The 27786-nt window shown below is 40.5% G+C and overlaps 2 protein-coding genes across 5 annotated transcripts in view; one reads left to right on the top strand and one right to left on the bottom strand.

Annotated features, from left to right (window-relative positions):
• Nucleotides 1-27786, bottom strand: part of RERE (arginine-glutamic acid dipeptide repeats) — a 476263-nt gene that overhangs the window by 400968 nt on the left and 47509 nt on the right. The gene's annotated exons all lie outside the window — the stretch shown is intronic.
• On the top strand, nt 1206-2067 carry LOC117093369 (60S ribosomal protein L7-like). Its single transcript, XM_033228503.1, has one exon. It carries the CDS (start codon nt 1419-1421, stop codon nt 1962-1964), a length of 546 nt encoding a protein of 181 aa, XP_033084394.1. The 5' UTR covers nt 1206-1418; the 3' UTR covers nt 1965-2067.

Here is a 27786-nt window from a genome sequence, read left to right as displayed (position 1 = left end):
TAAGCAGTGCCAGCGCTCCTAACCACCTCATACTAACAACTTCACTGTAATGGTAGACTCCAATAGAGATATATGAAGGAGATCACTGTGAGCTTATTCATTCATTTTTAAAATATTTCTTGGGAGTTTATTATATTCTGAGAATTATTCCTGCCACTGGGAATTTAACTGTAGATAATTTCACAAGAAAGGCATCAAATAATACATAAGTAAAAAGGAAAATAACACAATTTTACTCTGGAAAAAAAAAAGGATAAGGTGTTGTAGAGTAATGCGGTACTTTAGACCGGAAGCCAAGGAGAGGCCCCCTAAGGAATAATATTGAAATGAGATCTAAATCATAAAATGAAGCAAACAAAGAAAAAACCTGATGGAATCGCATTGAGACAATTATGATGAACGCAATACACCTCAGTGAGAGTTAGCTTGTTAGTTCCTAAAACAACAGAAAGGACAGGAGGCCACTGTGACTGACGCTAAGGGAGCAAGTGAAGAGTGGTGACACTTATATCAGAGACTCCGAAGTGTCACCTATGCTGGCCCACAGCCATAGGAAGAAAAAAATCTGTATTTTATTCTCAGCAGAATGAGAATCTGAAGGGTTTTAAGTAAGAGAATGAGGTGATCTATGTTTCTAAAAAAGCAATCCCACTCCTCCAACTCTGTGTAAAGAATGAACTACAGGTCAGGCGCAGTGGCTCACACCAGTAATCTCAGCACTTTGGGAGGCCAAGGCGGGTGGGTAACTTGAGACCAGGAGTTCGAGACCAAGCCGGCCAACACAGCGAAACCTCATCTCTACTAAAATTACAAAAATTAGCCAGGCGTGGTGGTGGGCACCTATAACACCAGCAGGAGAATAGCTTGAACCCAAGAGGCCGAGGTTACAGTGGGCCAAGATTATGCCACTGTACTCCAGCCTGGGTGACACAGCAAGACTCTGTCTCAAAAAAAAAAAAAAAAAAAAAAAAAAGAACGGATTATAGAGTGATGAAAGTGGAAGACTGACGAGGAATTAGGAGGCTGTTACTTCTAGAACCACGCCTGGCACACAGTCAGTAGTCAATGTGTTGAATAAATGAATGCTGCAATAGTCAAGGTAACAGAAGATGAGGGCTAAGACCTGGGTGGTAAAGTGCTACATGTAGAAACCATTCTGCCTCATTCAACATCTGTGAGTGTCACAAACCCAGTAGTCTTTTAAAAACCAGAGCCTCTTTTTCTGGCTGGAAACACGGAGGGTGTAGAAGAGAAGAAGGTGGTTCCTGCTGTGCCAGAAACCCTTAAGAAAAAGCAACGGAATTTCAGAGCTGAAGGTCAAGCGCCTAAGAAAGAAGTTTGCCCAAAACATGCTTTGAAAGGCAGGGAGGAACCTTATCTAGGAAAAAGCAAAGCATTATCATAAGGAATATAGGCAGATGTACAGGACTGAAATTCAAATGGCAAGGATGGTAAGAAAAGCTGGCAACTTCTATGTACCTGCAGAACCCAAATTGGCCGTTGTCATCAGGATCAGAGGTATCAGTGGTGTGAGCCCAGAGGTCCGAAAGGTGTTGCAGCTTCTTTGCCTTTGTCAGATCTTCAATGGAACATTTGTGAAGCTCAACAAGGCTTCAGTTAATACGCTGAGGATTGTAGAATCATATATTACATGTGGGAACCCAAATCTGAAGTCAGTAAAGGAACTAATCTACAAGCGTGGTTATGGCAAAATCAATAAGCAAATTGCTTTGACAGATAACGCTTTGGTTGCTCTATCTCTTGGTAAATATGGCATCATCTGCACGGAGGATCTGATTCATGAGATCTATACTGTTGGCAAATGCTTCAAAGAAGCCAGTAACTTCCTGTGGCCCTTCAAATTATCTTCTCCACGAGGCGGAATGAAGAAAACCTTGACTATCTACAATACAAGCTGCTCCAAAGTGCTTGAAACATCTGAGCACACTTTCCAAAATAGGTAGTGTTCTGTTGCCCATCATGACAATCTCTCAGTAACTCTGAAACATACTCATTTAAGCAGCCCCCATTTACAAACATCCACCAACCGTACCTCTGCCACCCCCGCTACAGGAAAAAACACTTTGGACATGCCAAGGATTATGCCAAGTACTTTGCATCTAAGTCTCTCATTTGTTCCTTACTATACCCTATGAGTCTAATATCTCCAAATAAATAGCAATCTATGGTAACAAAGACAATATTCTTATAGAAAACATGTTTTTAGTACCTGGCACCTATGGGAAAACCTCTCTGATGGAAGAATTTAAGAGGAGGGTGGAAGGGAGCAAATTCCATTTCTTCCAGAGTTCCTAAACTATACCAAAGTCAAACTTATGCTACCGGTTAGTTTTGCTCGATGATCCTCTCTGCACTGACAGGTGAAAGAACATGCAGAACATGCATGGCTTATTATTCTGAAAAGTCCAAAATACTGTGCTTATTCCTACAGCAACTAGGAAGCTAAACAGAGACCCAGTGTTAACTCCACACAGACTTCTCAGAGAAGCCCTTTCTTTGCAGTTTTATCTTCTTTCTTATACCAAATCTTTAGTTCAGAATCCCTTTCACTTAAAAAAAAAAATTACCATCTAGTTACATATGCAAGGCACTAAAGAAACAACAACAATAAAGTAAATATGGAAAAATATTTGATTCTAAGAAGTCATAACAGAATTTTCAGCACTTGACTGTAGTACGGGAACTGTCCCCAAATAACTGTTTTAAGATTGCAAAAAATAAAGATCAATTCAATATAGTAACAGTTAAACCTTAACACAGCTCTTAATGTATATGGCAGACACTAATCTAGAATAACCCATTTAATCTTCACAACAGCCATTCAAGGGCCACTATTATCCCCATTTTACAGACAGCAAAAAGATACAGAGGCTAAGTAACCTGCCAGTGAAGTGGTAGGGACAGGACTTGCTTTGCGTGTCTGTGTTCTTATACACTACATACTGCTACTCTTCAAATGAGAAAAAAAAAAAAAATTCACTATCACCCAGAAGGCGGTCATTTGATGATGAATTTTGACTTTGCTTTTTATTTCTAATCCTTCGGCATAAAAGAAACACTTCCTTTGCAGTTTCATTTTCTTGTACTAAAGCATAGCTTAGGAACATTTTCATTTAAAAAAAGAAAAAAAATACTCCCAGTATCATCTAGTAGTTATAAGAGATATGGAAGGCATTAAACTACATTATTCCTATAATCCTTACAAGAGAAATTCGGGTTCAGAGAAGAGCCTCTGAAAATGATAAACAACAGTAAAGTAGTAATTCAGAAAAGTTCAAGTTTCATCTTAATCTTTATCTCATTGAGGGACATATTTTAAAAGTAAAAACACTGACAAAGTGAGAGATAACGTAACTTGTACTCAGCATAAGGCTGTAGCTTGTAAAAAGCAAGGTTTCTTAAAACCTTGTGAGTCTCTTTTTCCTATACAGTAGATGTTTCAAGAAATGAAGCTATTGCCTTTGTAAGAAACTGTTATGATCAAAAGAAATTAAAGGAAACTTACCAGAGATAGTTTGTGTTGGAAATAATTTGAAGTGCCAAACTTTAAACCATTTCATAATTTTTAAATTTTGTTTTCGTAGATATTACATTACGAAGAAAAATTTTCCAGAAATATTTTAATCAAAGTCCTATTTAAAGAAACGTTTGATTAGACATTATTAAATTGTGTGTTGTTTTAAAACAATAATAAGAATCTGTCCTGAGCTATTAGAAAGAAATGTATAGCATGTTATTTTAATAGGCCTAAATGAGGAAGGATCAATATTATTTTAATTTTTAAAGGTCTGTTTATGAAATGCAATCATCCTTCATTAAAAATGCAAGCTGTGCTTCAGCAAGAGGTTAGCGTAAATGATTCATAGAGAGATCTCTCTCCAGTATAATCTTCCTCTCCTGGGAGTTTCCTTCGGATGTTTCATCAAACCACCCAAGCTATTATTAAAAATGCTTCCCTGCGATAAAAGGAGGGAATAAACAATATAAACACACTTCCCCATTCTCATTCACCAATGACTCTTCCATTTGAGTGATACCTTTTTCAGTCATAGGTAAAATTAATTTTTTATATTCCACACATTTTTGCAGTCATTTCTTTTCACAAGCGTTTTAAGTTAATGTTATTTTATAGTATTCAAAATAAGAAATTCAGATTTTTAAGGTAGGTTTTTATTCACTTACCTATTTTGATATTTCAGTGTGAGTGTTGTCTTTCATTGAAATTAAAAGAAGTTTGCCTTCTATTTGATAGATTTTAAAAGATTTTAAAATGTCAACTCATCAAAGTCAAGACATTCCAAATTTAAATTCAATTCTCTTCTATTTAAAAATGCTAATGAAAATGGCTGTTTCAATGCAGCAGCATCTGGCTCATTATAACACTCAGTTTTAACTAATAAATCCTTAATTATTAAATTCTGGTGTTCAATTTCTTTCAAATAAATAAGCCAAACACATACTGCTACAATTATAAATACCTGGGCTAAATTACTTGTACCATGAAAAAGCATACCTCTTGCTTCTCTAGCTGCGAAATAAGACCCAAAGTAGGTAAGGGACACACATTTGAAAGACTCGGCATTAAAAACTTGGGCTCCACTGTGTGTAGGTCCCATATTCAAAAGCTGGCAAATCTTTAACTCTACTGGGTCCTCATGCATAATGCACAGGACAATTTATCTGTTTGTGCAAATGGGCCAGTTTTTGTCCATGCTTTTTCAGAATAAATGTGTCAAAACTGAACATAATCATATATCCCTAATTGTGGCTTTACAAAGTAGACCCTACCTTCACCCAACTTGATGTTTTTATTAAGGAGTTACTGAATATATTTAATCAAGGTATCATTGCACATCATGATGTCTCGTAAAGGTTGAAATCCCTGAGAGAATATGTTTGGTTTTAAGCCCTAATATGTGTTCGGGAGTGCTTCATTTTTCTCTTCCACTCCCAATTCCTTTTTTTTTTCTCTCCTTTTTTAATCAGCAACATCGACAGTACTGAGTGAATATTTTACAATGGAGTTGCGGAGTGTGTGTGTTCAATCGTTTCAGCTTCCCAGAAGATTCATTACAGTTACATTAGAAAGTCAAATCAGGCAATTCTGCAGTCTGGTGAAAGCCAGCATATGAAAGAAGGTTAATACAAAAGAATTGCATTTTAGAGGACATTTAGGACTTTAAAAAGCAACATTATGATAAAATTTTCAAGATATTTGTTCTTGCCTTAGCACATGCTTTCCAGGTCTAATTTCAGAGCTGTCTAAATGCTTTTCTAGGAAAGAATGGAGGGTGCATGGGAGGAAATTGTTTGATCTACAAGGTCTGCCATCTTAATGATCCTCACGCTAAGAACACTGCAGATGTATGTTTTGCCCTCACTCATGGGGAAAGAATCTATGGTTCTCCAATTATGCTGATGAAGTAGAAGTCAAGTAAAAGTGAAGGTGCGTTCATTTAAAACATAAAGGTTTTGGTGATTGTTAACATCTGTCTGATTATAAATAAAACTAACTGCTGAGATTTTCAGCTCTTAATATGTATTTATATAACAAAAATCAATAAGTTAATTGTTTTCCATGATTAGTAGCAGGTATAGAAAAATCTTCTTCAGATTGGTACATGTTTAACTGGCACTTGTGCATAATACAATAATTCCCCTCTCTCTAGAATTCAAGTCTCAATAAATCCCTAACTAATCTTATGTATGTGATTTATTTCCACTGGTTTACAGGTAAGCAAAAATAAGAACAGACTACTGAAAAGCAAGCCTCGTCATTCAGTACAGTCAATTTTCAGAATACAAATTCACTTCAATACAAAGGCTCACCTGTGCATGAGCAATTCCAAAGCTTAAATATCATGGCAAGAGGGAAACAGCAGCTAGCAGTGGTAACAGACATGAAAGGCAGCTGGCTGTCTTCAGTGCTACCTTTGGCAGCAGTACAGATGGACTTTGTAGGCCACTGGCTATGCTTAATTTAATATGAAGCTAAATACAGTCAAAACATCTGGTGTACCACTGATGGTTATCATGATAAATTAAATCTGACATCACACACAAACCCATTCAATATTCTATTTATATCCCTTTTACCTAAACCACAAAACTAAAAATCCACATTTACTTTTGTTTTTCATTTCCTCTTAGCAGTCCTCTACTTTAGAAAAGGAAGGTTTTGTAGATCTGTTGTTTATACAAGTTGGGGGGCCTTCTTTAATAAAAAGACTACAAAATTTGTATACAAAATGTCAAGGGGGCCATTCAAGTGAGGGTCTCTTTGGTTTAAGCTTCATGGCCAATCTGCCTCTGGGGAGGGTGAAAGGCAGTGTAAAAACTAAATAGTACACCAAGTGGCACATGGAATTGGGACAAAGAATACAAACATTTTAAAAGCAGATGATTTAACTGACAACCTACAGAAGAGCAAATAAGACTTTCTAGGCAAACACATCAGCAAAAACAAACTGTATTGTCAGAATCTGTTTATAACATCTATTTCTAAAATGCAAAACCCCAAATTGGGCCAGGTGCAGTGGCCCACACCTATAACCTATAAATCCAGCACTTTGGGAGGCCAAAGCAGGAGAATCACTTGAGCCCAGGAGTTTGAGATCAGCCTGGGCAATATAGTGAGACTCGTCTCTACAAAAAATAAAAATTTAGTTAAATTGAAATTTTAAAACCCCAAATCTACAGCATGCTACCACAACAAAAGGGCTATTATAAAGGAAAAAAGTCAATTAAAGAACCAAATTATCAGTCAAGTGTGGTGGCTATAGCTGTAATCCCAGCACTTTGAGAGGCCAACGCAGGAGGATCGTTTGAGCCTAGAAGTTTAAGACCAGCCTGGGCAACATAGCAAGACCTCATCTCCACTAAACATTTTTAAACATTTAAAAATAAAGTAAAAAATAATCAAATTATCAATTTTATAACAACTATAGGTCAAGAAACAAGTATAGTTCTTATAAGCAACGAATTCATAAAACAGAATTAGATCATGGTTAACAATTTGTTATTTTTAAAAAGTCAGAGCACCACTTATAACTAAAGTGACTACTGCCTCAACTGCAATATTCAAATTATTGCATTTTTTATTACATTGCTTTGAAGGATATTCAGTGAAAATAATTTTTAATTCTAGTGCTATATAATATTAGCATCACCTATACTCTTTTCAACAAAAAGGACCTAAAAGCCCTGACTCCGCATCTGAAGGGAGGAGAGCATGCCATATAATAAATTCAGTACAATCAAAATGAGAACCATATTTCTGTTTAACTTTATTCATCTTGGCTCAAGAGCTATAAAAAAAGTTATTAAAATTAATGCATCAAACTATAATTCTGTCCTTTTTATTACTGGTAATATTCTTTCTAAAGTCTGCTTAGATGTACTAGTATATCTTTTTGAAAGTCTTCTTTGAAGATAAGGATCACTTTAACTTTAGAAGAAAAACATGCAATTATATTAATTTGGCACTGAATCTTGTTAGTTTCAGTGGGTTTGAAACTTTGAAAATGATTTATTCATTAGAAAGTCACTTACTTGGCCGGGCATGGTGGCTCACGCCTGTAATCCAGCACTTTGGGAGGCTGAGGTGGGTGGATCCCCTGACGTCAGGAGTTCGACACCAGCCTGACCAACATGGTGAAACCCTGTCTCTACTAAATACAAAAAAATTAGCCAGGCATGGTAATGCATGCCTGTAATCCCAGCTACCTGGGAGGCTGAGGCAGGTGAATCGCTTGAACCCACGAGGCGGAAGTTGCAGTGAGCCGAGATTGTGCCATTGCACTCCAACCTGGGCAACGAGAGCAAAACTCCTTCTCAAAAAAAAAAAAAACAGCCGGGTGCGGTGGCTCAAGCCTGTAATCCCAGCACTTTGGGAGGCCGAGATGGGCGGATCACGAGGTCAGGAGATCGAGACCATCCTGGCTAACACGGTGAAACCCCGTCTCTACTAAAAAAAATACAAAAAACTAGCCAGGCGAGGTGGCGGGCGCCTGTAGTCCCAGCTACTCGGGAGGCTGAGGCAGGAGAATGGCGTAAACCCAGGAGGCGGAGCTTGCAGTGAGCCGAGATCCAGCCACTGCACTCCAGCCTGGGCGGCAGAGCAAGACTCCGTCTCAAAAAAAAAAAAAAAAAAGAAGCCAGTTACTGCTTCTGATGGCACTAATAACGATGGAAGATAATGAAGCTACTTGTCATTCAACACAAAACACACAAAGAAAGTGCTGGCAAATGTCACAAAGTAAACATTTTCCTATTTCTCTTAAATAAAATTCATTCCTAATAACCACTGTCCTGTATGAACTTTCCCTAGCAAATTATTGCTCCATTTCTCTTTCACTAAATAATCAATTTTTTCTAAAGTTAACACAAAAGAAATGTCCTGGAAATCCTCATTCTCTAGTCACGACTAAATGAATGAACCACATGGGCTATCAAAATCAAATTCTCTAGTGCATCACTAATGTAATACTAAACGGGATGCTCCATCAAAAGAAACCTAGAATTTACATAATTTCCCATAATCTTATCAGAGGAACAAATGTTAAGACAATGGGAAGAAAATCGAGATAAGCTCACTGTTGTTGCTGGTTTGTGTATTCCTGTTTTTCTCAACTCCTCCCATAGCTGATAGAACATTGTAGTTGGGTTAAGAGAGCTGGTATAAACTACTTCACTAAAATTTTGCATTTGAACGTCAGCCTTTTTTCATTCTAGTCAGCCTTTTTTCACTCTAAAGTATTGATTCAACCAAAAAGTCAAACATTCAAAGTCTGTTCACCAAAAACACTCATCATAAAGATGTTCACCAAAAACACTCATCATAAAGATGTTCACCAAAAACACTCATCATAAAGATGTTTATTTACTATCCATATAAGGACGCAAAATGGTATTCCTAACAGCCAATACACAGAATCAACCTAAGTGTCCATTAACAGATGAATGGATAAAGTCATGTCTATATACACACACACACATATATATGCAATAGAATACTATGTGGTCTAAGAAAATCCTGTTACTTGTAACAATATGGATGAACCTGGAGGACACTATGTTAAGTGAAACAAGTCAGACATAGAAAGACAGATACTGTATTATCCCACTTATACGTAGAATCCTAAAACGTTAAACTCATTTTTTTTTTTTTTTTTTTTTTGAAGAAAGAATCTCGCTCTGTCACCCAGGCTGGAGTGCAGTGGCGTGATCTCAGCTCACTGCAACCTCCACCTCCCAGGTTCAAGCAATTCTCCTGCCTCAGCCTCTCGAGTAGCTGGGATTACAAGCCTGCACCACCACGCCCGCCTAATTTTAGTATTTTTTAGTAGAGGTGTTTCACCATGTTTAGTAGAGTGTTTCACCATGTTGGCCAGGCTGGTCTTGATCTCCTGACCTCCTGATCCAGCCGCCTCAGCCACCCAAAGTGCTGGGAATACAGGCGTGAGCCACCACGCCCGGCCCTCAATCTTTTTTTCAAAAGAGACAGGGTTTCACTCTGTTGCCCAAGCTGGAGTGCAGTGGCACAATCATAGCTCGTTGTAACCTCAAATTCCTGGGCACAAGAAATCCTCCTGCCTCAGCCTCCTAAGTAGATGGGACTACAGGTGTGTGCCACCACATCTGGCTAACTTTTTGTTTTTATTTTTTGTAGTGACGAGGTCTCGCCAAGCTGGTCTCAAATTCCTGGGATCAAGGGATCCTCCTGCCTCATCAACTTTTTTTTTTGAAGCTGAAGTAGAAGCAAAGAATAGAATGGCGGTTACCAAGGGCTGAGAGGAGGACTGGGGAAATGTGAGTCAAAGGACACAAAATTTCAGGAAGGAGGAATAAGTTCAAGAGATCAACTGTATAATATAGTGACTATAATTAATAATAATGTATTCTATTCTTGAAAATTGCAAAGAAGAATAGATTTTAAGTGTCCTTGTCACAAAAAAAAGTGAAGTAATTATACTATTTTTAGACATTCCACAATGTATACATATTTGAAAACATCATGGTATACACAATAAATGTGTACAATTTTTGTCAATGGGATTATTCTCTCACCTCAACATTGAGATTCTAACTAAAATGATATTGCCCAACTATTCAGATGCTGAAGCCAGAGGCTTGCTTAAGCCCAGGAGTTGGAGACCAGCCTGGGCAACATAGTGAGACTCCATCTCGAAAAATAAATAAAAATAAAAAGATACTGTGATTGTCAAAGAAAGGAAAGAGGTATTAAGTCACTGAAAAGTTATATTTTTCCTTTAGAAAAATGAAAAATTCCTACTTTACTGTCAACTATTACCTCTTCTGACACATTAACTGTAGAATCCTTTTATATGAGAAAATTACTAAATCGGACACCACATCTCAGAATCTGCTAGATGTCACTTGGAGAAAAGCATCATTCTTTCAAAGGGCAAGGATGAAGAATCAGAAAGAAAAAGGCCAGAAGCACGCAAGTGAAACAAGTCAGTGCACCTGAGGCCTTTGTTGGTCCAATCAAACTATAGGTCAAACTACAGGTATTTCAAAAAGGGGAATAAAAGACATCTGCAGTTACTTTAGAAGAGGGTTAAATTCTCCTAAGTAGACGCTTCCCAAAAGAAAAAACTGAACGGAAACTGCAAAATTCTTTCTTCTACCCTTTGGAGAATATGGTTTAGCACAGTTTTTAAAAAATCAAAATCCCAGCCGGGCGCGGTGGCTCGAGCCTGTAATCCCAGCACTTTGGGAGGCCGAGACGGGCGGATCACGAGGTCAGGAGATCGAGACCATCCTGGCTAACACAGTGAAACCCCGTCTCTACTAAAAAAATGCAAAAAACTAGCCGGGCGAGGTGGCGGGCGCCTGTAGTCCCAGCTACTTCGGAGGCTGAGGCAGGAGAATGGCGTGAACCCGGGAGGCGGAGCTTGCAGTGAGCTGGGATCTGGCCACTGCACTCCAGCCTGGGCGACAGAGCGAGACTCCGTCTCAACAAAAAAAAAAAAAAAAAATCAAAATCTCAAGAGATATGGGTGCCAATCCCATCCCAGTAACTAAGTGGTTCTGCTGATTGCAGGTTGTGTGCAACTGTACACCCACTACACTCAACTGCAAAACAGCCATAAAGAACTTAGAATACTATACAAGTTCAATAGACATGAAGAAAAACACTACAAAATTCAAATGTGAGGGACAATCTTCCTGCTGATATACCTCTAACTCTAAATTCTCTCTCTCTCTCTCTCTCTATATATATATACACATACACACACACACACACACACACACACACACACAGAGTATGTCTTGATGATCAGAGCTATTACATTGTATAAATCTAATTAAGGTCAGTTTCCTATGAAAAGGAAGATTTATCTGAGAAATAATTCAAAATAAATTCTCCCCAAGTAAGTAGACCTAGGCCTGTAATTAGTTTTGTTTTTGCTTTGTTTTTTGAGACGGAGTTTCACTCTTGTTGCCCAGGCTGGAGAGAAGTTGCATAATCTCTGCTCACTGCAACCTCTGCCACCCAGGTTAAAGCAATTCTCCTGCCTCAGCCTCCTGAGTAGCTGGGATTACAGGTGCCTGCCACCGCATCCAGCTAATTTTTTGTATTTTTAGTAGAGATGGGGTTTCATCATGTTGGCCAGGCTGGTCTTGAACTCCTGACCTCAGGTGATCTGCCCACCTTGGCCTCCCAAAGTGCAGGGATTAGAGGCGTGAGCCACTGTGCCCAGCTCCTAGGCCTGCAATAGTTAAGACAATCATTTATACATCATTTATAACAACCACCACAGTCCAGAAAGTCAGCCTTAGATGCCAAACAAAATCCGAGATGAATGAAAAGAAAGAGTCCTGGGTCAGTAGCACAGCTTTGTTGCAAGTATCTGGAGGGACCTGGTAGAGGTGTGAGGGACACAGTTCCCTGGTGTGAAGGATGAGAGGTCACGGGGAGGGTAGCAGGAAGCCCAAGAACAGGTAACTGAATTTGGACAGGCTTTTGATATTTTAAGCCCATTTCTATGGATTTGTTTTGTTTTGAAGATAGGGTCTTGCTCTGTCACCCAGAATGGTTTCTTAATATATTCACTATAATTATTCCCTTGGAATACTAATATTAATACTAAGTTAAATTCTTTGAAAATCCAGCCAGGGTCAGTTATGCTAAATGAGAACAAAACACTTTGTACAATTTTACATTTAAAAAGAGAAGCTCCGCACTCTAGGATTAGAAGCAGTGGAGCCAACAAGACTCTCAGCGCAACATTAGCTACCATTTATGAGCACTTCTTATGTTACATGTGCCAGGCTAAATTATTTTCATACATTATCCCACTAATGTATAAACAACCCTATTAGTTAGCTATTATCAGCTCCATTATATAGACGAGGAAATGGAGGCACAAAGACGTTCCATAACTCTAATAGGGTTCTAGGACACAGAGGTGTCAGAATAAGGATTCAAACCCAATCCTTCTGTTCTCAAGCTCAGACTCGAAACCATTATGCTTTACTGTCTTACCAAAATGAGAATCAAAATGAAAGAACCCCAAAGAGAAATAAAAACTCAAAGGAAGAATCTGAGTTCTTTAAACAACACCAGAGCACTCCTGTTCTAAAACTGGAGGATTTTCAGGTTTTGCAATGTGACAAACTTGGAAAAGACACATCTGACACTAAATCCTTTGGCAATTTTATTCCACCTCGAGGCTTCAACTACCCCATTCTCAGTATCTCCATCTTAACCATGACGACTTCTCAGATATTAAATATTTCCATCTGCCTAATGACAAAAACCACTCAGCTCAATGAAAAGCCGTATTTATTAGCATCTTCTTCCTCCAATCAGTTTGTCCTCCTGTGTTCCCATTTTTTTTTTTTTTTTTTTTTTTTTGAGACGGAGTCTCGCTCTGTCGCCCAGGCTGGAGTGCAGTGGCCGGATCTCAGCTCACTGCAAGCTCCGCCTCCCGGGTTTACGCCATTCTCTCGCCTCAGCCTCCCGAGTAGCTGGGACTACAGGCGCCCGCCACCTCGCCCGGCTAGTTTTTTGTATTTTTTAGTAGAGACGGGGTTTCACTGTGTTAGCCAGGATGGTCTCGATCTCCTGACCTCGTGATCTGCCCGTCTCGGCCTCCCAAAGTGCTGGGATTACAGGCTTGAGCCACCGCGCCCGGCCCCATTTTTTTAATGGTGCAGATAGGTAATGCAAATTACTTATGCTTCACACCTCCCCCACATGTAAGACTATATGCCTTGTTCTAACAATTGCCAAATCCAACTAATTCTACCTCTGCAACGTCTCACATCTGTCACACTCTTCATTTCCCCTACAGTTAGAAAGGTTAGATTCTCGGCCGGGCATGGTGGCTCACGCCTGTAATCCCAGCACTTTGGGAGGTCAAGGCAGGCAGATCACCTGAGGTCAGGAGTTCCAGACCAGCCTGACCAACATGGAGAAACCCCATCTCTACTAAAAATACAAAAAAGTAGTCGGGCATGGTGGTGCATGCCTGTAATCCCAGCTACTCGGGAGGCTGAGGCAGGAGACTCGCTTAAACCCAAGAGGCAGAGGTTGTAGTGAGCCAAGATTGCGCCATTGCACTCCACACTGGGCAACAAGAGCGAAACTCCGTCTCAAAAAAAACTAAAAAAGAAAAAGAAAAAAGAAAGGTTAGATTCTCATTATTTTCCACCCAGTCTTCACTCTCCTCCTTTCATCACATACTAGAAATAGCTTTCCTAAAACACAACTCTATCATGTCACTCCTTTACTAGAACACCTTCAAAAAGGCTCATTCCCCACCAATCCACCCTTCAAGATTCAGATCAAACCTCTCCTTCTCTAGGCAACCTTGTGTAATCTCCTTCCCCTAAGGAGAGGTCACTGCTTCCTCCTCTGAACTTCAGCAGTACCTCACTTGACCCTTACCAATTTCAGCCTCATATCACAAGTACCTGTACTAACACACAAGCATCGTCAGCCTACTGGAAGACAAGCGCCTTAGAAGAAGGTTCAATTCTAATTGAACTGTGAGTCTCCCACAAATTCTGGTGAAAATATACTTGCACACAGTAGGTACTTAAATATTTGACAAATGAATGAAAAAATCATAAATCAGCTTTCTCGGATATAACATAACCTTTTTAGCATAAGAACTTGTGTCCATTTACTTAATTTTTAAAAAGCATACAAACTGTGAAGACTACTCATAATTTCCATGAAACCAGTACTTTTTGCTTCCTAGAATAGCCAGAGAAAGGTGCTTATTTTATTTGAAGACAAAAAAAAGTAGAATCAGTTAGCTAGGTCAGGCACCGTTTAACTCTACTATTCACTGAGGCCAGGAACACTTCCTAGGGCCTCAGCTTTGGTCCTTGTGGATGAAGCCTCAGGAGGGCTTTCCTCTGACAATGGACAATTCAAGGTGACCACCCTTTTTAAAACCTCCTCCTCATTTCCCCAATACTTCTTCTCCAGACATTGATGCTTCCACCATAAGGTCAGCTCCTTTTTTCCTTCCCCTTATGGCAAGGCTTATGGAGAAACTACGCCACATAAATGAAGACTAGGAGTTCAAAATGCCTGAATGACCTGGGACCATGGAAAATTAGTATTTTTGCCTTCTACAGTAAAGTCACACTCTTGAGCAAAGGAGCAAAAAAAATATTATCACAGTCCCTCAATCAGCAAAAATCTAGGCATGCAAGACGAAAAAAAGTTAAGGTCCAGTAAGCTTAAAAAAAGAAAACACTGACTCAGAAATTTCCTATCTGCAATATATAACAGGTTTAGGGGACAAAAATGAAAACAGAAGATTATTTCTAGACACCCTGATGGAGAAAGATAATATTTACCTCAGTAAAGTTACAACCATAGGAACAAATTCAGATTCTATTTGTTTTTCTACAGCTCAATAAAAATCATAGGGTGTAATTCACTTCTCAGTTCAGAAATAAGATGTCCTAAAAAAAGTAAGAAGTACTTCCTGAAAACTAAAAGAAAAAAAATCTATCCCGATAATCAAGAGTTTCCATGCAGTATTAAAAATGATGTCCAGCTGGGCGCAGTGGCTCACGCCTGTAATCCCAGCACTTTGGGAGGCTGAGGCGCGTGGATCATTTGAGGTCAGGAGTTTGAGACCAGCCTGACCAACATAATGAAACCTCATCTCAACTAAAAATATTAAAAAATCAGCCAGACGTGGAGGCGCGCGCCTCTAATCCCAGCTACTCAGGAGGCTGAGGCAGGAGGATCACCTGACCCTAGGGGGCAGAAGTTGCAGTGAGGCAAGATCACGCCACTGCACTCCAGCCTGGGTGACAGAGCTGGACTCTGTCTCCAAAAAAAAAAGGCCGAGCGCCATGGCTCTCGCCTGTGATCCCAGCACTTTGGGTGGCCAAGGTGGGCAGATCATGAGGTCAGCAGATAGAGGCCATCCTGGCCAACATGGTGAAGCCCCATCTCTACTAAAAATACAAAAATTAGCCGGGTATGGTGGTGCACGCACCTGTAGTCCCAGCTACTTGGGAGGCTGAGGCAGGAGAATCGCTTGAACCCAGAAGGCAGAGGTTGCAGTAAGCTGAGATCACGCCACTGCACTCCAGCCTGGTGACAGATTAAGACTCCATTCAAGAAATGAAGGTGGTGGTTGACTGAGCGTATTTGTTCTCACTCAAAAAGCTAACTCAAGGTCAAGAAGACCTCTGCCACCAGCTGCCCTGTACCAGTCCTAGGAGGCTATTTCTCAGAGCCCCATGCTTGTTATCAAGATGGTTCCCATGCTGTCTTCCCTTTAGTCTTCACTACCTCCTCCAAGTCAAAGAACATCCCCAGGGCAAGTTGCAGCAGCTCCTTATGCACTCAGCCCTGGCCTCAGAGTACACACGGGTTTCGCCTCATCTATGACTCTTGAGGGAAGCATACTATACAGAGAGGAACTGCAATGCATCGCTTTCTTTTTTTTTTTTTGAGGCGGAGTCTCGCTCTGTCGCCCGGACTGGAGTGCAGTGGCCGGATCTCAGCTCACTGCAAGCTCCGCCTCCCAGGTTTATGCCATTCTCCTGCCTCAGCCTCCCGAGTAGCTGGGACTACAGGTGCCCGCCACCTCGCCCGGCTAGTTTTTGTATGTTTTAGTAGAGACGGGGTTTCACCGTGTTAGCCAGGATGGTCTCGATCTCCTGACCTCGTGATCCGCCCGTCTCGGCCTCCCAAAGTGCTGGGATTACAGGCTTGAGCCACCGCGCCCGGCCAATGCATCGCTTTCTATAGGATCCTACCCAGGTGCCTTAGTGCCATCTGGAAAATGCGAGGAAAGAAGGAACACACAAAAATCACGAAATACTGCTTCAGGTACAATTAACTCCAAGACAGAATTTTTTCTTTTTAAGTTAAATGTTAAAAACAAACAAACAAAAAAAGCTACAGTCATCTATGTATTCAGTCATCCAGTCAATCACATGTCAAGTACAATCTCCGTTAACTATGCTTAGTGTGGTCAGAAAGGAAGTATAGATAAACAATCACAACAATAGAGTGGGTTGAATGTTAATAGCCGGGGTTCAAGGAAGGCTCCCTGAAGAAAATTACACGTAAACTGAAGCAAGCAAGCAAGCAAGAGTTGACCAGACTAAGAAGAAGAGAAGAATGTACACCACACAGGCATTACTCAGGGAAGTAATTCACCCAGATTTCTATTTCTAAAAGATCAAAGGCTCCAAAAAAGCAAAGGGCCAACAGGCACAAGACAGAGGCTCAACCTCATTAGGGAAATGCAAATCAAAATGTAAGATACCACTTCATGTCCATCAGAATGGCTATAATCCAAAACCCAGATAATAAGTATTAGTGATGATGTGGAAAAACTGCAAGGTTCATACATTGCTAGTAAAATTGTAACATGGTATAGCCACTTTGGATAACAGTTTGTCCGTTTCTCAAAATGTTCAACAGAGGTTCCATAAGCCCCAAAAAGTTCACTCTTAAGCTTCGGAAGTCACCCCAAGAGAAATGCAAACACACATCCTCACAGAAGTTTGTACATGAATGCTCACAGTAGCATTTTTTAATAGCCAAGAAGTAGAACCAATCAAAGTGTCCATCAACTAGTGAATAAATAAAATGTGGTATAGCCACACAATGGACTATTATTTGACATTTATTGGGAATGAAGTACAGATGTTATGCTACCACATGGGTGAACCTTGAAAACATACTAAGTCAAAGCAGCCAGTTACAAAAGACTACATGATTCAATTAACGTGAAATGTCTAGAATAGGCAAATCCATAAAGACAGAAAGATTAAGGGCTGCTGAGGGCTGGGGGATGAGTAGAGGAGGAAATGAGTAACTGCTCATGGATACAGGATTTCTTCTGGGCATAATTAAATGTTCTGAAATTGCAGTGATGATTGCAGAACTCTGTGAACACAAAAAACAATTGAACTGTACACTTTAAGTAGGTAAATTGAATGATATATGAATTGTACCTCAATAAAGCAGTTATAAAACCAAACAAAAAGTCAGACGTGTAATCCCAGCACTTTGGGAGGCTGAGGTGGGTGGATCACCTGAGATCAGGAGTTCAAAATCAGCCTGGTCAACATGGTGAAACCCCGTCTCTACTAAAAATACAAAAATTAGCAGGGCATGGTGGCACACGCCTGTAATCCCAGCTACTAGGGAGGCTGAGGCAAGAGAATCGCTTGAACCAGGGAGTCGGAGGTTGCAGTGAGTCAAGATCACACCACTGCACTCCAGCCTGGTGACAGAGCGAAACTCCGTCTCAAAAAAAAAAAAAAATTAGCCGGGCATGCTGGCATATGCCTGTAATCCCAGTTACCTGGGAGGCTGAGGCAGGAGAATCACTTGAACCTGGGAGGCGGAGGATGCAGTAAGCTGAGATTGCAACATTGCAGTCCTACCGGGGCAAGAGTGAAACTCCATCTCAAAACAACAACAACAAAACGAAAAAACAAAAGATCAAAAGGACTACAGCAGTAAAGAACAAAATTAGAAGGGCAGAGGATTTGAACATGCCAATTGGTTTGCAATCTATAAAGTAATTCAAGCAAGAGACAGTGACCAGGTGCAGTGGCTCACGCCTATAATCCCAGCATTCGGGAGGCCAAGGCTGGCAGACGACTTGAGGTCAGGAGTTCAAGACCAGCCTGGCCAACATGGTGAAACCCCGACTCTACTAAAAATACAAAAAATTAGTTGGGCATGGTGGCACACAACTATAGTCCCAGTTACTCAGGAGGCTGATGTGGGAGAATTACTTGAACCCAGGAGGCGGAGGTTGCAGTCAGCCAAGATCACACCACTGCCCTCCAGCCTAGGTGACAGAGCAAGACTCCATCGCAAAAAAAAACAAAAAGAGAGAGAGAGAGACAGTGGCCTGAACTAGTGTAATGGATTAGGAAGTGATAAGAGATACAGGAAAAAGAAACAATACTTGATTCTATATAGTGAGGAGAAGAGAAAGAATCAACACAGCCCAGGGTTACTTACTTAGAAAACTGAGTAGCATTTATCAAAACAGGAAAACACAGAAAGACATGTTTGGGAACAGGGAAATTCACTGTATTGTAAAATTTAATTATATTTACAAAAGTTGTGTAAGGACTTAAGGTTTTAAGAGGTTGGAAGCTTTCTTGGGCATTTGTTTATCTAATTGTAAAATGCAATTTAATGTTAGCTATGTTTATAAGTAGAACTGGATATTTAATCAGAATTAATTCAATTTGAATTAATCAACATGTATCAAAAGCTGTATTTTTCGTTTACTTTTATATAAAATGTACTGAATTAATGAATAGACTAATATGATTTACAAACTGAATTCAAGGCTTAAGGAAAACTGGACTTTAAACTTTTTAACTTCAATAAATTGACTATTCATTTTCTACACCAGAAACTGTAAGTAGTTGGGAATCACTGGCATGTAGCATTACCGGTTGAAAACTCAGAGGTTCTAATTTGATGGCTTCTATTTTCTCTGTGAAATAGGAAATGAGGTCATCAATTCAGGAAATGGAACGGAAGGATGGGTGGTATAAGAAAGTAGACCAGGAATCCAAGGTTTAATAATTGAAATAAAAGCAATGGAGTGCAGGCACAGTGGCTCATGCCTGTAATTCCAACACTTTAGCAGTCCGGGACAGGAGAATCGCTTGAGCCAGAGTTTGAGACCAGCCCGGGCAACATGGTGAGATCTCAGCTCTACCAAAAGCAAGTCAAAATTAGCTGGGTGATGTGGTACACATCTGTATTAGTCCCAGCTACCTGGGAGGCCAAGGCAGGAGGATCACTTGAACCAGCAGGTTGAAGCTGTAGTAAATCAAGATTGCACCACTGCACTCCAACCTGGGCTGCACAGTGAGGCCTTGTCTCAAAAAAAAAAAAAGAAAAAAGAAAAAAAATGCTGCTTATCAAAAAGGATGGGATTCCTAAATAAAAAGATTTCTTTCTTTAAAAAAAAATTAAAAATAGCCTGTAATCCCAGCCTGGGTGACAGTGAGACTTTGTCTCCAAATATAATATAATAATAAAATAAAATAAAAATGAATAAATAAAAGTGATGGAGAAAAGACGAGGTATGTGGTGGAGGGAGACAGAAGGACCACCTGAAATAGCCACAGGCCATTTGGAATACAAAGGCCATGACTTCATGAGGCATCTATTGGCTGAATGATGTCTTTTTCTTTAGAATTACTTAGTAGCATAATGACTTTCTTCCAAATAATGTAAAAAGAATGTGTTTCTGGAATCTTGATTTTCAGCTATACCTTAAAGATAGAAATAACTAAGAGGAAATTTGATTATTTATGTACTTACACAGGAATACTCTGCACTCTAATTCTAACCATGGAAAAACATTCTTTTTTTTTTTTTTTTTTTTTTTTTTGAGACGGAGTCTTGCTCTGCCACCCAGGCTGGAGTGCAGTGGCCGGATCTCAGCTCACTGCAAGCTCCGCCTCCCGGGTTTATGCCATTCTCCTGCCTCAGCCTCCCGAGTAGCTGGGACTACAGGTGCCCGCCACCTCGCCCGGCTAGTTTTTTGTATTTTTAAGTAGAGACAGGGTTTCACCGTATTAGCCAGGATGGTCTCGATCTCCTGACCTCGTGATCCGCCCATCTCGGCCTCCCAAAGTGCTGGGATTACAGGCTTGAGCCACCGCGCCCGGCCGGAAAAACATTCTTTCCAGGAAAGTTGTATAAACCACAACATCCATTTCAGAAGACAATGAAAGTATCATTCATTCATTATACTTTAATATCATTTCTATGTCCTTTTTGTCTAATCCTTCAGTCAGAATTCTAAATGAGTATTGTCCAACAGAACTTTCGGGAATGATGGAAATATTCTCTACCTGTGCTGGCCAATACAGCAGCCACTGGTCAACATGTAGCCACTGAACACTTGAAATGCAGCTAGTGTGATTGAAGAACTTAACTTTAAATTTTATTTAAGTTAATTTAAATAGTCACATGAGGGTAGTGCCTACCTTAAAGAACCAGACAGTAAACTTTTCTGTTAAAGAAAATGAAGAAATTTACAGGCCAGTTAGGTGTTCAAGAGTCCTGTTTACAACACAAAAGATGTGAATTCACTCACTTATGAATACATGTAACAACACTGACGCTTGTCCCTGAAGAGCCTTTGGTTCTATTCTCATAATACAAGAGCTCTAAAGTTTCAAAAGTGCGAGACGGGCGGATCACGAGGTCAGGAGATCGAGACCATCCTGGCTAACATGGTGAAACCCCGTCTCTACTAAAAAAAAATACAAAAAACTAGCCGGGCAAGGTGGCGGGCGCCTGTAGTCCCAGCTACTCGGGAGGCTGAGGCGGGAGAATGGCGTAAACCCGGGAGGCGGAGCTTGCAGTGAGCTGAGATCCGGCCACTGCACTCCAGCCTGGGCGACAGAGCAAGACTCCGTCTCAAAAAAAAAAAAAAAAAAAAAAAAGTGTGGGTGTGGACTAGGAGGACAAAGGAAACCCATTTCATACCCCAAGGTCCAAGAGAAACCATGTACTCAGAGAAGGAGTTGATCATCCTTAGGGGAAAACGTTCATCAGGCAACTTCTAGAGGCCAGCGGCTGGCACACGATGGCCCACAGGCCATATCTGGACTGCAACCTGTTTTTACAAATAAATTTTACAGAAACACAGACATACCTATTTGCTATAAAAGCATGTATCCATGCTTTGGGGCTATAAGGGTACAGTTGAGTAGTTGTGACCATCTGGCCCACATAGCCTAAAATGTTTACTACCTCACATAGTAAATCTTTGATTTGAGTAAATGTTTTTACCCAATGATTTGAGTAAAAGAAGTAAAAAACTTTGTTTTGGGGGGGTAAACTGCTGCTGTATTTTATTTTTAGGAAAAAAGCAATTTCAAGGAAAACACAAAAAACAATCATATATGGAAGATTTAAAATACTGCACTTCCAATCCCAATCCACAGTATTCCATCAAAAAATCACTGACCCAATAAATGACTGTCCAGGTACAAAGTGATAGGCAGATGCCTAATTCAGAAGGACAACTTTAAGACACTGAATTCTGAACCATTTTTAAAGTTGTAAAACTCCAAACCACTTTAAAGGATGTAAAACATATCATTTTGGTTTGTTTGGAGACAGGGTCTCAATTGCTCACCCGGTGTAAGGTGCAGTGATACAGTCATGGCTCACTCCAGCTTCAACCTCCAGGGCTCAAGTGATCCTCCCACCTCGGCTTCCCAAGTACTTGGGACTACAGGCTCATGCTATCATGCCCAGCTAACTTTATTATTTTATTTTTGTAGAGATGGGGTCTCTGCCCAGGCTGGTCTCGAACTCCTGGACTCAAGCGATACTCCTGACTCAGCCTACCAAAATGCTGGGATTACAGACGAGTCACCACACCCAGGCCACACAATTTTTATTTTTATTTTTTTGAGACAAAGTCTCATTCTGTTGCCCAGGCTGGAGTGCAGTGGCACAATCTCAGCTCACCACAACCTCCATCTCCCAGGTCCAACCGATTCTCAAGCCTCAGCCTCCCAAGTAGCTGGGATTCCAGGTGCATATCACTGCACCTGGCTAATTTTTTGTATTTTTGGTAGAGATGGGGTTTCACCATCTTGGCTAGACTGGTCTTAAACTCCCGACCTCAGGTAATCCGCCCACCTCAGCCTACCAAAGTGCTGAAATTACAGGCGTGAGCCACTGTGCCCAGCCAACATCATTAATTTTTAAGTACACTAATAATATTGGAAATTTTCTAAAACAAAGCTTGAAACAACTATCACCAAAAGTTCTGTAACACAAAGAGTCAATACCAGTGAACACAGTGTTTTCACCTGTAATGGAGTAAACATTCTTATTTCAGAATATTATTGAAATAGTTAAGTATTGTCATGAGGTACAGTTACAGTACCTGACACGGAATGGGTACTTATTTAAATTTTTTTTTTTTTAAAGGATGACTGTAAGGGGTCATTCCCGGTGGATTATGGATAATTAGGGCCTTACTTTCTCAATAATGCAAACCTACATTTTCAATATTGTAGCATCACTGAATGTTTTGGGCAAAACTAGATGTAGAGAAAAAGTCACCTACTGATTGACAGCACAGTCTCGAGAAGCAGACTGCCTCAGTCTACTTATAGCCCTACTACGTACTACCTCTGTCTTCAATTTCCTCATCTGTGGAAATAACTACACTTGACACTCCAGGAAGAACAAAGGAAGGGTACAGTGACGTAGAACAACATTGTGGCAAACTGAAAGCACTCAATAAAATGCTATGGCTAATGTACTGCCCACAGGAATGTAAACTGGTACAACCTTTTTTAGAGGGTAATTTGGCAATTTCTACTAAAATCTAAAATATGCCTAACCTTTGACTCAGTAACTCTATTTTTAGGAATTCATCCTGTAAAAATATTTGCAGGTTTACAGAAAGATATTGACAAGGATGTTAACTGCAGCATCATTCATAATAGCAAATACCTGAATGCAATCTAAACATCTGTCAGTCGAAAACCGGCCAAATTATAACACTAACATGTTTTCTTATGGAATACCTGTAATTATTAAAAAATAGACTATGTGTGCACCTGTTTGGGGAAATGTTCCATGACTTGCGGTTAAGATTAAAAAGCGAGTCTCAGTACAGTATGTAGAGTAAAATCTTATTTCTATTAATTATAAAAAGAGAAAATAACTACAGCAGTCAGATCCACTAAGGAAATGTAACAACCCACCGACTGGGGGGAAAATGTAATGAAAAAGAAAATGCATATAGCATAAATGTTTTTTAGAGAAGAAACATGAAAATCCTAACAGTTATCATTTTGGAGATTAGAACTATTAGAAACTTGGCCAGGCGTAATGGCTCACACCTAATCCCAGAACTCTGGGAGGCCAAGGCAGGTGGATCACTTGAGGTCAGGAGTTCGAGTCCAGCCTGGCCAATATCACGAAACCCCATCTCTACTAAAAATACAAAAAATTAGCCGGATGTGATGACACACGCCTGAAGTCCCAGCCACTAGGGAGGCTGAAGCAGGAGAGTCGCTTGAACCCGGGAGGTGGAGGTTGCAGTGAGCTGAGATTGCGCCATTACACTCCAGCCTGGGTGATAGAGAGACACTTGTTTCAAAAAAAAAAGTATTAGGAACTTTTATTTGCTAAATATTTTTTTGCATTATTTAAAGTTTATAATTGGCATATACTAACTTTACAATCAGAAAAAAGAAAGATAAAATGGTTTTTAGAGACTTGTGAGAAACTGCTGCAAATGCTGTTTAGCAAAAGATAAAATTTTGTATGTATGTACTGTCATATGTATATGTACATATGTAATATCTATATACCCAATTTTGTAAAATAATCCCAATCTTGTAATACATATAACTAGAAAAACAGACTGGAAGAAAAGATACCAACATACAGATAGCTGTTATCTCTATCAACTCCATGAAGGCAGGAGCTTCAACTCTTTTATATTGAAATATATACTCAGTTACAAACATATGCTTATTTTTTTTTAATTACTAGATATAACCTGTCACTACACTGGACTGAAACTTATTGCTACTTGAGATATTTGTTCCTGATACATGAAACTGTACTTTATCCTCTTGAAGCATCATTCTAAGTACAATCTTACAAAGTAAACTTAGAAATCTACCAAGGAAAAAAAAAAATACTGTACCTTGCTCTGATAAGAACTTTCCAATGGCTTTGAGGAACTCAACAAGGAAAATCAGTGTTTCTAAGAAGAAGAAATTTGGCTGAACATGGTGACTCACACCTATAATCCCAGCACTTTTGAGAGGCCAAGACAGGTGGATCACCTGAGATCAGGAGTTCACACCAGCCTAGCCAACATGGTGAAACCCCATTTCAACCAAAACTACAAAATAATTAGCTGGGCATGGTGGTGGGCGCCTGTAGTCCCAGCAGCTACTCAGGAGGCTGAGGCAGAAGATTCACTTGAACCCGGAAGGTAGAGATTGCAGTGAGCTGAGATTGGCCACTGCACTCCAGCCTGGGCGACAGAGCAAGACTCGGTCTCAAAAAAAGAAAAGAAAAAGAAATTTATGGGCCGGGCACAGTGGTTCATGCTTGTAATCCCAGCACTTTGGGAGGCTGAGGCAGGTGGATCACTTGAGGCCAGGAGTTCAAGGTCAGCCTGGTCAACCCAGGCTGCGAAACCCCAGATGGCAAAACCCCGTCTATTAAAAGTACAAAAATTAGCCAGGCTTGGTGGCACATGTGTGTAATCCCAGCTACTTGGGAAGCTGAGGTACAAGAATCGCTTGAACCCAGGAGGTGAAGGTTGCAGTGAGCAGAGATTGTGCCATTGTATTCCAGCCTGGGTGACTAAAAAATTTACTTCTTAAAAAAAAAAAGAGAGAGACAGAAACTTTGTTGAAGAAGTGAGTATCTGGTCTGCACCTTTAATAAAATATCAACTAAATTTTTTTTAAAAAAGAAATTTGCTGGCCGGGCGCGGTGGCTCAAGCCTGTAATCCCAGCACTTTGGGAGGCCGAGACGGGCGGATCACAAGGTCAGGAGATCGAGACCATCCTGGCTAACACAGTGAAACCCCGTCTCTACTAAAAATACAAAAACTAGCCGGGCGAGGTGGCGGGCGCCTGTAGTCCCAGCTACTCGGGAGGCTGAGGCAGGAGAATGGCGTAAACCCGGGAGGCGGAGCTTGCAGTGAGCTGAGATCCGGCCACTGCACTCCAGTCCGGGCGACAGAGCGAGACTCCGCTTCAAAAAAAAAAAAAAAAAAAAAAAAAAAAAAGAAATTTGCTGACTGAATTACCAAAGAAAGATTTTGAGAATGTTAAGGTCCAAAAATGTTACTATTGTCCTCTTAACCTAAAGATCTAAAAGTCAAAACATCTGTCTAAATAGAGATGTTCAAGAACTATTTCATGCTTTGAAATGCTACAGCAATAATATGAAATTATATTAAATCATAACCAGATGATATGTCTTCATAACAACTCTCATCCAAAGAAAGCAGATGCTGAAAGGAGGTTGCTGGCTGGGTGCAGTGGCTCACACCTGAAATCCCAGCACTTTGAGAGGCCAAGGTGGGCCAATCATTTGAGCTCTGGATTTCAAGACCAGCCTGCCCGACATGGCAAAACCTCACGTAAAAAAATACAAAAATTAGCCGGGCGCGGTAGCTCACACCTGTAATCCCAGCATTTTGGGAGGCCAAGGTGGGCGAATCATGAGGTGAGGAGTTCAAGACCAGCCTGACCAACATGGTGAAACCCTGTCTCTACTAAAAATACAAAAATTAGCCGGGCCTGGTGGTGTGCATCTGTAATTCCAGCTACTTGGGAGGCTGAGGCAGGAGAATTGCTTGAACCTGGGAAGCAGATATTACAGTGAGCTGAGATTGCACCACTGCACTCCAGCCTGGATGACACAGCGAAGAGATACCATCTCCAAATAAAGTTATATGTAAAGCAAGTTACAACGCTGTACGTACATTTGATATCAATGATAGTCAAAGACAATGAGAAGAAGAACTGTCACAAAAGAACTGCCATAGAATTTTAACAGAATGATCTCTAGGTGATCGTTCCCACTCATTTACTCAAGTCTTTGACATCAGCTCATAGCCTTCCTTTTCAATGGGATCCTGTCATAATCCAGGGTGATGGCAACAAAAATGTACTCATCTAACCAGGTACCTGGTTCCTAGGTGTCCTCTCTCCACGAACCCACACACGCAGCCACAACTTGCTCCACCTCTAAAGCCATTCAATCAAGTCATCCCATTCTCTGGCCATCATCACCAGCAATCCTGAATACTCCAGATGCATTTGTTCTCCAGCCTCAACAGAAACTGTCTTTCTTTGGTTCTCAGTTTTCCTCATTTCAGCAAGTTTCAGACTTCACTTCTACTTTCTCTGGTTTACACTCACTGCTTGTAGGAATTTAATATTATCTCCTTCACTCTGGCAAACTACTTTTTTTTTTTTTTTTTTTTTCCCAGAAATAGAGTTTCACTCTTGTTGCCCAGGCTGGAGCACAACAGCATGATCTCAGCTCACTGCAACCTCCGCCTCCCAGGTCCAAGCGATTCTCCTGCCTCAGGCTCTCTAGTAGCTGGGATTACGGGCATGTGCCACCACGCCCGGCTAATTTTGTATTTTTAGTAGAGATGGGGTTTCTCCATGTTGGTCAGGCTGGTCTCGAACTCCCGACCTCAGGTGATCCGCCCACCTCAGCCTCCCAAAGTGCTAGGATTACAGGTGTGAGCCACTACACCCAGCCATCATTTTGGCAAACTATTAAAACCTACAAGAAATCTAATTTATTTCAATGACTTAAAAGAATCAAACAAGAATTACTAGCCTATTATACAGAATAAAATCATGCTTTATCTCATCTTCTCAAAGACATAAACATGATCAACATGAAAGTGCTCATTCATTGGTGGATATTTTAACTCCTCAATAGTCCAACCCTCATCTGCTTTTCCTTAAAAATTATTTCATTATTCCAGCTGAGGAGAATTAAATCATGTGAAAAGCCCCATATCTGCTTTCATAGTAGCATTTCTTCTTTCTTTTTATTTTGAGACAGAGTCTCGCTCTGTCAGCAGGCTGGAGTGCAGTGGCGCGATCTCAACTCACTGCAACCTCCGCCTCCTGGGTTCAAGCGATTCTCCTGCCTCAGCCTCCCAAGTAGCTGGGACTACAGGTGCATGCCACCACGCCCGGCTAATTTTTGTATTTTTAGTAGAGACAGGGTTTCACCATGTTGGCCAGGATGGTCTTGATCTCTTGACCTTGTGATCCGCCTGCCTTGGCCTCCCAAAGTGCTGGGATTACAGGCATGAGTCACCACGCCCGGCCACATTTCTTCTTTCTTTATAAATTTTTTCTGGGCCAGGAACAGTGGCTCACACCTATAATCCCAACAATTTGGGAGGCCGAGGCAGGAAGACTTCTTGAAGCTAGACATTCAAGACCAGCCTGGGCAACAAAGTAAGACCCTGACCCGGTCTCAGCAAAAAACAAAAAAAAATAAAATTAGCCAGATGTGGTGGCACATACCTGTAGTCCCAGCTACTCAGGAAGCTGAGATGAGAGGATCTCTTGAGCCCAGAAGCAGAGGCTGCAGTGAGCTACAATCACGCCACTATGCTCCAGCCTGGATCAACACAGTAAGATCTTGCCTCTAAAAACTAAACAAATAAACTTTTTTAAAAAACAATTTTTTTCCCTTAACTGTATTT

Source organism: Trachypithecus francoisi, unplaced genomic scaffold (assembly GCF_009764315.1).
Source record: "Trachypithecus francoisi isolate TF-2019V2 unplaced genomic scaffold, Tfra_2.0 Lachesis_group12, whole genome shotgun sequence".
NCBI classification, from domain to species: Eukaryota; Metazoa; Chordata; class Mammalia; order Primates; family Cercopithecidae; genus Trachypithecus; species Trachypithecus francoisi.
This window is presented reverse-complemented; position numbering and strand designations above follow the sequence as displayed.

Coding starts and splice junctions, on each gene's coding strand:
- LOC117093369 (XM_033228503.1), top strand. CDS start 1,419: ATGTACAGGACTGAAATTCAAATGGCAAGGATGGTAAGAAAAGCTGGC.